At 39.2% G+C, this 14,454-nt stretch overlaps 1 protein-coding gene across 1 annotated transcript; it reads right to left on the bottom strand.

Moving 5' to 3' along the window:
- Positions 1–623: 623 nt before the first annotated feature.
- LOC113423275 (protein NKG7-like) lies at positions 624–7,249 on the bottom strand. The gene is made up of 5 exons (XM_026684589.2): positions 7,164–7,249; positions 4,390–4,607; positions 4,173–4,295; positions 1,695–1,808; positions 624–884 (listed from the first exon to the last, which is right to left on the bottom strand). The coding sequence occupies exons 2-5, from the start codon at positions 4,556–4,558 to the stop codon at positions 838–840; spliced, it is 453 nt and encodes a 150-aa protein (XP_026540374.1). The 5' UTR covers positions 4,559–4,607; positions 7,164–7,249; the 3' UTR covers positions 624–837.
- Between the last annotated feature and the right edge of the window lie 7,205 nt (positions 7,250–14,454).

Raw genomic sequence — 14,454 nt, 5'->3', positions numbered from 1 at the left:
GCCACGAGTTATATGATTCTTTAAAGTTCCTTATCGTAAAGTACAAAAAATCTGATTTCTAGAAAACAAAATTTCAAAGGTGCGATATGGAAAAGGGGGAAACCTGAGATGCAGTGAAGGTGAGTTTGGTGTTTTTTTTTCCAGAGAATTCTTGATCACCAGGAGAGGAACGAAAGCATGTCAGGGATCATCCCATTCCATTTTTTTTTTTGCCAGAAAAAACATTATTTTTTTTTGTCCCTTGAGAAGAATGGAAATCAACTTTCCTGAAAGAATCTATGGAGATTCTCAGTCATCCAGGTCATGGTTAAACCAAAGGCAATTGGACTTTTCTTTCCCCTTGAAGACATTTCATTCTCATCCAAGAAGCTTCTTCACTTCTGACTGAATGGTGGAAGAGGGAAGGATTTGTATCCCTTGCAGTCATCTGGTCCTTAGTACTCTTTCTGAAAGTCATGGAGGCCACTTGGAAGTTTATCTATGCCCCCTGGGTCCCCTGAGACCACAGATAAATCAAAAAGCACCTTTGGTTTCCTGGAACAGGAAAGAAGGGAGAACAATAGAATTCCTGCTTTCTGGGACCTGTTGCAGAAGCCTCCCAAAGTTCTTAACATTTGCCAATCCAAATGGACTTCAGAAAGAAAACATTTTGAATATTTTAGAGAAAAATGGGATGGGGAGGGGCTGGGAATGTATGGCTGTTTTCCTACATTGAAACTTCATTTATCCTTCATCCTTCATTTATAAATTTGGTGCAGGGCAAATAATTCTGATCTGTGCCTCCAGGTTACCAACGCAGCTTCACTGGTCATCTCCAAAGACAGCGTTGCATTTCTCCTACGCTGTTGTTGCTGTATTCTTATACAATATATAAGTAAGACAACCTATCCAAAGGAAAAATAATAATAATGGATTAGCTACCCAGCAGATGAAGTAGAATTAAAAACTAACAAACCAGGAATCTATGGAGGTCTGAACTCAATCACATCTCTTTATTCATCTTTTTATGACCAAGGTCTAATCCTTAAAAGTCAATGGTCCAGAATAGATCTATTGCTCTTAACTGCAGACAGTCTTAATGTCAGATATATGAGGTAAACTAAGGTAAAGCTAAAGGTTCTCCTTGCACATATGTGCTTGTCATTTCCGGCTCTAGGGGGCAGTGCTCATCTCCATTACAAAGCCAAAGAGCCAGCACTGTCCAAAGACGTCTCCGTGGTCATGTGGCTGGCATGACTAAACACTGAAGGCGCACAAAGTGCTGTTACCTTCCCACCAAAGTGGTCCCTATTTTTCTACTTGCATTTTTTATGGGCTTTCGAACTGCTAGGTTGGCAGAAGCTGGAACAGGAGCTCATTCCATTACGCGATGCTAGGGATTTGAACTGCCAAACTGCCAACCTTTCTGATCGACAAGCTCGGTGTCTTAGCTACTGAACCACCATGTCCCTTATGAGATAAATGAGTATCTCCTAAATGTCTGGAACTTCAAATCTTTTTGGTCCCAACCAAGCAACGGATTGGATAAGCTGTAATACAGGATATACAGATGTTTGGATATTTAAATGTTGCTGATTCCTCTCCTGCCAGGGAAATGTGCTTAGTTCCCAACCCAAAATGAAATAAAATTCACAGAATGCATCAATGTGCACCCTTTGAAAAATCTCACAAAGGTATTCACAAAATATCCTTACCATTTAGAAGGTACAAAGGAAAAGAAGCCCAACCCAAGCCGAAAGACCATCCAAATTTGCTGGTAGAATCAGCCCTTCCTGAGAAAATGGACATGGCAATCATGACGCAGAGGCCTGAAAATCAAGGGAGAAGTAGAGGTAGAAGTAGGGACATTTCTTTCAGAAGTATGGAAGACATCGATGGGTTTTTCAACTCTCATTACAAAAAAGGTGGCAGCCTCTTGGGATGTTTATTACATTAGTATAATCCAAGTATTTCGTATTTCCTCCAAATGCAGAAACTGGCATAGGGAAGGATGGATTAATTTGCCAAATGTCTGTGGAGATTCTCAGTCATCCAGGTCATGGTTGTCCCAAAAAGTACTTTCTTCAAAAGGCAACTGGACTTTCTATGTTTTTTCTTGAAGATGTTTTGCTTCTCATACAACGAAAGAACTTACGGTAAGTAGCTTCTGGAATGAGAAGCGAAACGTCTTCAATGAAAAACAAAGAAAGCCCAGTTGCCTTTTGAAAAAGGATCTATGGGTCAGTTTGCCAATTTTGTTTTCTCTGTATATTTTTCCATTTATAAATCTGTTCTAACAGTGAACTGCATTCTTTCCTGTATCAAAAGACTCTTCTCACAGTCATCTCTTGTCTGGGCTAGTGTACACAGGGCCATGCTTGAAGATACTCTTGAAAGACGCATTGGAAACTAAAGGTGGCTGCATGAATAATTATGAATAGACTTCAGTATCTCCACCAGACTTCAACACTTCAAGAGTTGCAATGATTTCTGGTTGGTTTGTGAGTGCAGTTCAAGGTGCTGGTTTTTAATCTATAATGCCTTTGCTTATTTGGCTCCTGGATCTTAATGGGACTGTCTTTGTCTCATTGTCTCTGTCCATCTTACAAAGACAGACAAGATGGGTGTGTTCCATCTCCCCTCAACTAACAATGCCATCTGATGAGATACTGGAGCCATGCTTTCTTTGCCCTTGGAAGTGCCTACTAGGTTCATGCTGTCAAGACTGACTCACACTTTCACCGACATTTTTCCTTTGTTTGCATTGTGGCAATAAGAGGGAGCAGGGTGGATGGAATACAGGGTGGCAGGATGGTATTCAAGCATCCATCGGCTTCCATGAGACATTGCTGTCACCTCAAGGACACACCAAGCAGATGTCCCAGAATGGCTGGTTGTTTCTCATAGTAAAATGAACAAAAGAGATTGGTGGACGTTTTGGACTGTGGGTGGCCGATAAGAAAAAGGGGGGATTAACTATCTTTTGAGATATTGCAGGCATACCCTAGAAAAGCCCACTAGGTCTAAGGTTAATTAGCCCCTCCCATGTTGTTCTTCAGAAAAGCTTTTTTAAAAAAACTGGTTTTCAAGAGGGGCACAGGATGAAGTTGTCCTGTCTGGTTGATGGCAAATAGTTGAAACAATTGTAATTATACAATTTCCCAAAACTCAAATTTCTGTATTTGGTCTTGATGTTATTGTTATTGTTTTGATGTTTTAACTTTGTACACTGCCTTGTACCTTTCTGATTGTATCATCATCATCATCATTAAACACAGCTGTGTCCATTATTTTGGGCTGCCTTTTCAACTTCCCTGTCTAGCCTACATCTCTGAGCTTTTGGGGTGGTGTCCCATTCATGTATTAGGCCAGTTCAATGTTGCTTAGATGTTTGAGGTCATCCAAAATCAGATAGGTTCTACTATTTTCTGAGATGGTACACAACATTACTATTCTTTTTTTAAAAAGTAGCTAAAACATATGAAGAAATGAACTTCAAAAGCAGGCAGAACATAGAATTGGGAATGACACTATGGGTGTAATTGAAAAAGAGGAAGTTTCAAATAGCAATAGCACTTGGACTTACAGTGCTTGGACGTATACTCTTCATAGTGCTTGATAGCCCTCTCTAAGCAGTTTACAAAGTCAGGATATTGCCCCCAGCAATCTGGATCCTCATTTTATTGATCTTGGAATAATTAAACCTTGAGCCTGTCAGGATCAAACTGCTGGCAGTTGGCAGAATTAGCCTGCAATACTGCATTCTAACCACTGCACCCTGGGTAGTGTAGTGTAGTGTAGTGTAGTGTAGTGTAGTGTAGTGTAGTGTAGTGTAGTGTAGTGTAGTGTAGTGTAGTATATAATACTGAATTCTAATCACTGTCCACCCTGGCTAATATGGTATAGTATGGTATGGTATGGTATGGTATGGTATGATATGGTATGGTATGGTATGGTATGGTATGGTATGGTATGGTATGGTATGGTATGGTATGGTATGGTATAGTATAGTATAGTACAGTACAGTACAGTACAGTACAGTATAGTACTGTACTATAATACACACACACTCATAAATATACTCTGTGTGTGTGTGTGTGTGTGTGTGTGTGTGATATAAATTAGTAGTGATAGTGTTGAACTAAGCCACACAAAAAACATAACTGGGAAAAGACACTTGTAAAGATTCTTACCTGCAGTAAAGCTGGCCATATATGCAAGTCTGGGTTGACTATTCATGACGCAAAGCCCACCGAGAGAGACAGCTCCAGCGATCATCCCCAGAAACATGAAGGTTCGGATGGCATGTAAAGTGGCTGTAGGGAACCAATGCAGACACAAGATAAGAATTCAAGGTGGAAGTTCCTGGGCCTTTCAGGCTAGTGATGCATTTGAAATATTGAATCTTACCTGGCACCCATTCCACACCAAGTGATTGACATGCTCCGTGATTACAGATTTTCCATAGACCCAAATGTGAGCCGGAATCTGCTAGCCAATAGTCTGAGCCCAAGGCAGTGAGCAGGCACAGAAGACTGATGAAGGAACAGAACACAGCACCGAAATGTAGGGCACTCATTTCTATGGGATGCGCTGGTCTGCCACTGGCCAAAAGGTGTGGGATGGAACTGGAGGAGAACATTAATTTTATGTCATTGATGTTCATTACTTTGATCATTTATGGTTTGTTGTTCTTAGTTGCAAAGTCAGGTCTGATGGTTACACATCTTAATTACTTTGTCTGCTAACAATTTGAGGTGTGTGTGTGTGTGTGTGTGTGTGTGTGTGTGTGATTTTAGTACACAGTAAACTCCCTGGGAAGAATGAGAGCCATTGAGAGCCAGGTGGTGGCTTAGTGGTTAAGACACTAGGCTGGCACTAGGTTCAAGATTTGAGTGCCATGCAACCAAGCTCCTGCTCACCTAGCAGTTCAAGAACATGCAATTGTGAGTAGATAAAATAGGTGGGAAGGTAATATCGCTCCATGGCATCATGCTGGCTTCATGAATGTGGAAATATATTTGGAAAATTACTGGTCCAATTGCCTTGAAACGGAGAGCCACTGATCCCAGTGTAGACTTTCAGATAGTTATCTGAATAGAGACTGACTTACCAGGAAGAAGAATCTCGGTTCCATGTTTAAATGTGTCTGGTTTCTTCCTCAAAATGTTTCTGTTTATGGTGTCAAAAACTATAAAGGTAGCACACAATTCCTTACCAATAGATGTGCATTTCACAATACATTGTAAAATAAAACTATTGTCTCTTAGAGAGCACTCCATTCTGAATCGAGCCATCCTTCCACCAAGAGGGGTTCCCCCCCACATTCAGTCCTATATTTTGCTCAAATGAATTTTGGCGCACCTTATATAAATAAGACTTATGAGCCTATAGTTTGGGGGGGGGGGAGTCTTCCTTGTCTCCTTTCTAAAAATGGGGACAAAATTGGAAACTTCCCATTCTAATAGAATGCGGCCTGTGTTATTTATTTATCTAAGGAGACAATTGTGACAGCAATGGGACTCACTTATGTGTCCTAAAATATTCTGCAGTTAGAATTTGTTCACTGGGCGTCTTATTCGGGTTTTAGCGTCTGAATAATAATAAATATAGTTTTTGCCATTGCCACTATCCCTCTTTTTTAGGGGGATTCAATAAATGTGAAAATAAATAAATAAACAAAAAATTTCCCTTTGAAAAACGCGGTAGGGTTATTCTAGAGCAGGGGTATCCAACTCGATTTCATTGAGGATCACATCAGGATTGTGTTTGACCCAGTGGTGGGATTCAAATGTATGCATTTCACAGCATAACAGGCGAATTAGGAACAGCAGAGTTGAATTTCTAGATCTTCATTTTTGTTCTATTTATTTTGCTACTTTGGATACGCAGAGCAATCTTTGGTTAATCCGAAGGAAACATCCACAACTTTCTTGTCTGACACCCAGCTATTACTTGGGAGTTAGGATCAACTTTGTCTTTCTGAGTGGATGTTTTTAGATCATAGGAACGGTGAGATTTCATTGGTTCACCAAGGCTGTGGATTGCGATTGAGCGGGAGTGGATCTCTTTTAAAGGATCCATTGTGTCAAAAGTTCAGAAACTGGGAGCATTGCTTGTACTCTCAATAGGCATTGCCTGGGAAATGAAATCCATTGTTTTCATTTTAAGTTGTTGAGTTTGGTTTTCCTCACTTCCTTTCAATATAAATCCTGCAGCTGCTGAAGAAAGAGTTGCAATCCATGCAAATGCTTCAAGGCCATTTCTGTTTTATCTTTCCTTTCAGAGTTACAGTAACTCTCCAGGTGAAGGAGAAGAGAACCACCCCTATTTTATCCTGCTCAGAAACTTAAAAAGTTAGGTAGCTATTGCTGACAGAAAGCAGCTACCTCTGATTCACTCACTGAAAGTGGCCATGGGCATTTAAATCCAGGTCTCTGTTCCTTATTTACTTATTTTCTAACCATTCCTATCACTTTTTAATTGGGGGAAATGCAAAGGTAAATCTTAAATTACAGATTATTTAAGGAAAAGTCAACTTTTTCCCCCCTAGGAAGTGGGGAGAAAGAAAGAGAAAAATCTCACATATTTTTATGCACACACACACACACACAAAGGATTGTGTTTTGAATGTTTCTGTTCAAGAACTACCATTTAGCTCCACAGATTTCAAAGAGTTGTTACAGAAACTCTGGCTGTCAGATTCAGTAGCTTGTTTTCTTTTGTATCCTTCCTTCTATATTTAATGTTAGCACATTTAGCACATGTTCCATTCAAAAACCCAGAATGCTTTCATTTAAACGGACAAGTGATCAAATTTATCAGAAATGAGCGAACATTTTAAGAAGATGAACATCTTAAAGAAGATCAGAGCTTTAGGATTTCTCAAGGAATTTCTCAAGGAATCTTGAGCTAATACATCCAGCCGGTATTAATCTCACTGATTATGAAACAAATTTTTATGAATTTATATATATATAAATTATGAAAAAAAACTTAGAGGTATTATTATACAAGCAGAAAAATATTTAACTTTCCCCTCTTTTTCTTAAGTAAAGTAGCCTAGCGTAAAATATTGATTTCAAAAGCTTACGATTAGATCCCATCAGTTCTTCTTGAAACTCATTCAGAATAAAATTTGCCAATTCTTAAATGATTAAAGAAATAAAGAAATACTATCTCACCAGCTTAGAATCTGTTCCTTGACCTTCCTGCAGATGATAACTCTCCGAAGTAGAGTTCTAGAATACTTGAGCTCTACTCCCAGATACTATATGTTAACAGATGACTATCACTTCCTTTATAATTTAAGGAAGACTCTTGATGTGCAAATTCCCTCCCCACCCATATACAGTTTGTTTCCTGTTGAATTTCTTAATTCTTGGATCTCTGAGATCTTAAAACAATTGCAACATCAATGGCTAAATAAGAGAAACAGAAGTTAGAACTTCTAAAATCACAAGAGAAAGAATTAATTTTATTATTAGGGTTGATTATTGTAACTTATTAATTTTGATTAGTATTAATAATTAATATGTATTAATATTATGAGGGAAAAGCACTGTCATTATGAGATTACTACTAGAGAATATTATTATTATTACTATGATGAGTATTTCTTAATTCTTGGGTCTCTGACATCTTAAAACAATTGCAACACATCAACCATTGCAATAGTCACTGCAGTTTGAATCGTTAAACCTAGCATTGAGAAATACATTTTATTTATTAAGTTTATATGCCTTTCAATTCATTCAAAAAAAATCCATTAAAATTTATTAATTTATTTAGAAAGAAGAAAGAACATCTTGATTAGCTGAAGACTTGTTGAAATGAAAACTAAATCCTTTAAAATAGTGGTCCTTATTCTGTTCAAAAATGTTACGGGATGTTCTAAATTGTCAGACTTTGATTTAGCTCTACTTACTTAGAGAACAGACAGAAACGTTCATAGGGCATACTTAGCATATTTCCAACTGAGACACGGGAATATTGTAACTGTGACCTCATTCCTGGTATGAGGCTATGTTTTATCTAGCCAAGACAACCAATGGGACAAAAATCATACAGGAGCTCTCCTTGGTGACTATTCTGGCTAGCTGGACAGGATCACTGGAAGAGGATTCGATGCGTCTTCATCAGTAAAGCACCTGATGGAAAAAGAGAAAGAAGTTAATTTCAGACTAAGCTGAGACTCATCCAAATTAACTCTAATTGATGTAACTCCTTACACACACACACACACACACGCACGCACGCATGCACCCCTCTGGTACCTTCATCCCATTGCAACATTTGGATAGAACGCAAACTTGCTTCCAGAAGAAATCCAGGGATTCTGTTACATCCTTGCCCAGTTATTGAACATGGACTTAGTTTGCTGCTAAAATATTTGCTTTGGTTGCTAAGGTGTTTCCTCATGATTCTCCGGCTTTTACTAAATTAATGCCTAACATATATTGGTGCTTCTGCACTCTATACACTCCTGGTTGAATTCTTGGCTGATTTTTTTTAAAAAAAACTGCTAATCACATGTTTATTTTATTCCAGCTGTATTTTTTTTTTTGTTTTAAAATATGCTGATTTTCTTTTCTTTTTGTTCTCTCTCTCTCTCATCTATCTATCATCCATCTGTCTGTCTGTCTGTCTGTCTGTCTGTCTGTCTGTCTATCAAGCAACTCTCTCTCATCGATCTATCTATCTATCATATCTATCTATCTATGTCTAACAATCAATCATCCATCCATCTTTCTGTCAAGCATCTCTCTCGTCTATCAGATATCTATCATTCATATCTATCATCTATCCTCTGTCATCTATCTATCAATTATCTATCATCTATCTCTATTGATCATCTAACTCTAATCTATCTATCTATCATAAATCTAATAATCTATCTATCTATCATCTATCTATCTATCTATCTATCTATCTATCTATCTATCTATCTATCTATCTATCTTTTGGTTTTTACATATGTTTTCTTTTCCCCTATTTCATTTTCAACTAATTATATGGCTCCTAATAGAAAATGCACATTCATTGCTAAGGTAGTTGGCATTGTTCTTCTTCCCTGCAATAGTTAAAAACTCTTTATTTTCCAATTCTCTGTATGGTCTATTTTTCTTTGGTGGACATTCTCTCTAAGCAGATGGCTATCAAGATGAGCCCTGTCAGATGTTGTGGCTCACCTGTTATGAAGAACATTGGAATGCAAGCCCAGGCCAAGCTGTAGGAGGACCCAAAGATAATTAAATGCTGCGTATAAGGCCTGCTGTTCCTGTATATATATGTGAATATGCACATGCCAAGTAAGAAGAGAGTACCTAGGCCAAATAGGAGAAGGAGAGGGAGGGGAGGAATTTGCTTCAAAAGAACATTGCATATAATATTAGTTTGTTTGTTTAAAAACAGTTACATGGGTGCCCAACTCAACCAATTCTGGCTGGCTTTTAACAAACTTGATAAAACCTAACCAAAAGGACACAAAACCACAGCATATAAACTGATAAGTAATAAGAAAATGGTGGTCAAAGCAGAAGTGATATCATTCTCCAATTGGGGTGCCAATATGTCACATCCCAAAGGCTCAGGGGAATTAACAGCTCTACTTTGCCTGCCATTGATAAGAACAAAAGAATAACCCTGCCAAATCTGGGCAAGGCCCATCGTGGTCCAACATCACCATGACCAACCATGATCAACCAGATGCTTGTGAGGGACTTAGAAGCAGGATGTGAAAACATATCTTTCTTCTGTCCTTGTTATCTTGCAATATTAGAATCAGAATAGATCTGGAAGGGACCTTGGAGGTCTTCTAGTCCAGCCCTCTGCTCAAACCGGAGATCCTATACCATTTGAGACAGGTGACTGTCCAGTCTCTTCTTAAAAACCTCCAGTGATGAAGCACCCACATCTTCTAAAGGCAGGCAGTTCCACTGGGTAATTGTCCTCCCTGTTAGGAAGTTTCTCCTTGATTCTAGGTTGCTTCTCTCCTTGATTGGTTTCCATCCATTGTTTCTTGTCTTGCTCTCTGGTGCTTTGGAAAATAAACTGACCCCCTCCTCTTCATGGCAGCCTCTCAAATACTGGAATACTGCTATCATATCTCATGTTCAAATAGTATTTGAAGAGATGCTGTTCCCCTCCTGGAGGTGACACTGAGATTCAGTGTTACTCCAGGTTGAGGTCAGCATGCCTTCAAACACCATCTCAAGAATAATACTCCATGAATTCACTCAATCCATTTTGTAAGGTTTTCCAAACTAGCAGTTATCATCCTGCACAGGTCACAGAGTGCAATGTGAAGAAGAGTATTTTATGGCCCACTTTTCAGCCTTGCAATGGCATATCCTTCAAGAGAGAAGTGTTGTGGTCTGCCAGCAGCCTGCCAGCAGAGTTGGTGGCAGATTCGGACAATGAGGAGGTTGGGGAGGAACATGGGCCAGTCCTGGAGTCCAGGGAAGGCTCTGACAAGGGCTCTGCATCGGAGGCAGAGATGGGGCCAGGGCCGTCCAACAGTTATCAGCTGCCTTCGGAGTTGGAGAACAGTGGAGCAGAAGAGCAACTGGAGCCTGTTCCCAATGTGCACATGCCCAGAGCTGCCAGGAGAAGAGGAACAAGGGTCGACTTGGGATTAAAGGCACAGGTGGATGGTGAATAGGGAATAAAGAGGAGCGAAAGGGGAGTGGGGTTTGCAGGAGACAATTCGTTCATTTAATTAGGATGAAGATCCGTTCGAGACTCTTTGCCAAGTATTTTCTGATAAAGCGTTACACTTGGAAGCTATCGGCCTGGCAACTCTCCAAGCCTGATAAGGTTTGTGGTTGTAAATCACCCTTGAAAGACTGTTTGCCAGGACTTCTCTGGGTGCGAATGATAGGAATTCATATTAGCCTAATGGGGTTTTGTTGAGACGAGGAGTTGGCTTTGTGATTTTGTGAAGCCCAGGTCAGAATAAGAAGGATGGGCCTGCCAATACAGTAAAATAAAAATGGAGGAACCCCAACAGTTACCTGCTATGATGCTGAAGATAGAGGAAAGCAAGACCAGGGAGACTGAGTTCACTTGGGTACGAACGAAAGAAAAGGAGACACAGCACCAAGCCAGGAAGCCACAGATTGTCCCAAGCACCAGGAAAATCCTAGTCGTATGGACAAACCATGCTAGGATCCATGGAGAAAGAGGATAAGAATAGCATTAGGTAGTCATGGCACAAAGATGGATGGACTCTCTTTAGCCCACCTTCACAAAAAATAGATTAAGTTTTGCCATCAGCAAAATCTCCAGGGAAATACGTTGGAAAATAACCATTAAGCTCTATGTTGTATCTTTGTGAGGTTTCTAGCAGGTTGTTTTCCTCTTAGCTCTTTTAGCAAAATTGCTTTCATGGCAAATTCTAATAGCAAAAATAGCAATGAAAATTCCATGCATATTGCATGAAAACTATGCCTTTAACTCTTAAATACTTAACAAAACCCAAGCATCTACCTGTATTCAGTAAATAACAGTAAAAAATATCCAAGCATGTTAGCTCAGAATGAGTTCTGAACATCTAGATTTTTATTAATATGAAGGTGAAATTAAGATATGCCACTAAACTCCTTGAAATAACAATGTTTTCATTGTCACTATATTTGCCAATGTATTAAAAACATTCTCACAGGGCCTGGCCTCATGGCAAATGTATAAGTCAACACAGAGACAGAACAGATGTAGCATAAATGCATTTATGTGTGTGACCGAAATGAAAGAATCTGAACCGGAGAGTTTGCATAATATTGTGTACTATTTGCTCAATATTTAAAGCAAATATTCAAAGTCTTACCTAGGTTAATTGGATAAAAGTCACAATTTGGATCTAAGCAAATGCTCCAGAGACCCCCATGAAGGAGGCCGTGAGGTGTACTTTCAGTCACCCAGTAAGGGGTGAACAAGGCTATCAACATCAACATTAGACTCGCAGTGCAGAAAATCAGGCTGCTGAACCAGAGGGGTTGCATCAAGAAACGAAAGTTAGTTTGAGAATACACCGATATGGTTGAGATAGTCCTAGAAAGGAAGAGAAGTGAGTCATTATCCACATTTGGTGGCTCATGAGATTAGCAACCTGGCTGATGGTTGCCGCAGGATGGGGTGAGTTTCCATCATGTGCTTCAGCTCTCGTCAACCCAGAGGTTCAAAAGCAGGTTACCAAAGCAGATAAACAAGTACCACTTCAATAGGCAACTTCACCAGGAAGCTAAAGTTGCCTTTCTTCTTATCCAAATTTTAGAATGAACTTGTAGTTCTTTCTCTCTGTTCTCCTTTAAATCTCCTAATCTCACTTTCAGGACTGGGATAAATGAAAGGGGAACAAACAATTCAGAATAACATTGACTGTAGAAGACAACATGAAGATTTGTGTCCATCAAGTTCTGTATGTATTTCTCCCTCTGGAAATAATGTTGCTTGTTACGTCAAAGGGAGAATTAAAATTAAATAGTCCATTTTTTTTTTCCAGACTAAGGACTCAACAGTCAAGGATAAGGAACAGTTCATAGATCAAATTTTAACAAAACAAACATTACTGCCAGTAATTTAAAATGACCATTACAGGGCTGGCAAAAGGGACAAGTTTTATCATCCAAATGGGGTGAGCAGGAACCAAACACCTATCCATAGGGTGACGTTCTACAGTTAAGGAGTTGCTCAGGGAAATGTCCTTTCCAATAGATATCATAGTTGAACTTTTGGCTAAGGGGGCATCTTTAAATGATCTTTTCCCTCTGGTCTAAATAATTACTCAGTTACATAGTAGATAGGAGAGATGGATGGACCTTCTATTCCAGGGATGTTCAACTTGGCAAGTTTAAGATTTATGGACTTCAACAGTTGAAGTCCACAAATGAAGTCTTGAAATCCATAAGTCTTAAAGATGCCAAGGTTGGATACCCAGTGAAGCAGAATTCCTATATATTACAGAAATGCCATCTCCTGTACCTCTAGTTCTAGGTTGCTGCCTCATAGGGTAACCCAACCCTGTTGTCATACCTGTCTACCATATTTATGTTGGGGTTTGACTCTGGAGATGCATCAACCCTTTCAGAAATATATCCGGTTGCCTAGGACGCTACAGCTGATCCAGTCACTGCCAAGCAACATAACATTTGACCAATCAGACTCTTGGAGAATTCTACATGTGGAAATTTAAACCAATCAAAGAAGCAACAGGGAAAATGGTCCTGCACCACTCAGAACAAATTTGTAAATGTCAGATGAGTCAATCCTAAATCAAAAGAAATTTCAGTCATAAATTTAGGGATTGGAAAAAAAATGAAATAAACAGCAGAAAGTTAAATAAGATTCCAATAAACAAACTAAGGGTACACATAAAATTGCAATATTGAAACCTATACAAGAAGGTGTTAGAATCAATCCTAAAGAGCAGAGAGCTTCTTGTGGGAAATAGATCCTATTTTGGTTTTTATAAGACATAACAAATGTAAGCAACATCACAATTTCAAAAACTGAACACAAGAGGGGATGAGATTTTAGCTAGTGGAGAGATACACAGGCCCATAAAAATGAAGCTAAACAATAACAGTATTGAAGGAGATTTTTGAAGAGTGCAATCAGGAAATAGTACTGTCTGGTCAAAATTCTGTTGCTAAGTGAAATATTTAAGTGAGTTTGCCCCATTTTATGACCTTTCTTGCCAAAGTTGTTAAGTGAATCACCGCAGTTGTTAAATTAGTCCAACTGTTGTTAAGTGAATCTGGCTTCCCCACTGACTTTACTTGTCTGAAGGTCGCAAAAGGAAAAAAGGTCACAAAATCCCCATTCCCTCCCCATCCCACTAACCTGCTTCCCAGCTCTGTTCTCCTGTGCAGGGCAACCAAAGAAGACCCAGCCAATCAGCTGGGACTCAGGAGGCAGAGAAGAGATGGTGCCGGGGCCAGGCAGAGGTGGTATTTGCCAGTTCTCTGAACTACTCAAAATTTCCACTACCGGTTCTCCAGAACCGGTCAGAACCTGCTGAATACCACCTCTGGTCTAATCCACCATAGCTATTTTATACCACAAATGTGGCAAACCCTTTGCACTGCGTATTGCTTGCATTTTAATATTAAATTGACTACGGGCCTCACAGTTTATGGATTATTATTTTAGCATAGTTAGGCCATGTGTAATTGACAGGCTGCTGGATTTTAACGTAGATTGTATCTGTTATTTATTATTTATTCTAGAATTTTTAATTGGATATTCACGGAACGTTTTTATTTGTTCTGGTCCCTGGTCTGTGATTGTAATAAACTGAATTGATGATTGATTGATTGATTGATTGATAAATATGAGTCACTTGCCCAGCCTCTGAATTTTGACCACATGACCTTGGGGATGCTATTATGGTGGTAAGTGTGAAAACTAGGCCATAAATCACTTTTCTCAGTGCCGTTGTAACTTTGAATCATCACTAAATGAACCACCAAGGAT

The sequence above is a fragment of the Notechis scutatus genome, chromosome 8, assembly GCF_049901735.1.
Source record: "Notechis scutatus isolate UNSWTSFEM ecotype Mainland chromosome 8, rNotScu1.2, whole genome shotgun sequence".
Classification (NCBI taxonomy): Eukaryota; Metazoa; Chordata; class Lepidosauria; order Squamata; family Elapidae; genus Notechis; species Notechis scutatus.
Note: the sequence above shows the minus strand (reverse complement) of the source record. Positions and strands in the feature narration are given on the sequence as shown.

Bases quoted from the DNA above. Each gene is read 5' to 3' on its own strand.
- LOC113423275 (XM_026684589.2), bottom strand. From the start codon at position 4,558: ATGAGTGCCCTACATTTCGGTGCTGTGTTCTGTTCCTTCATCAGTCTT. The intron at 1,809-4,172 runs GTAAGAATCTTT...CTTGATTTTCAG, and splicing joins TATGGCCAGCTTTACTGCAG to GCCTCTGCGTCATGATTGCC. The intron at 885-1,694 runs GTAAGGATATTT...TCCTTTGGATAG, and splicing joins TCCTTTGTACCTTCTAAATG to GTTGTCTTACTTATATATTG.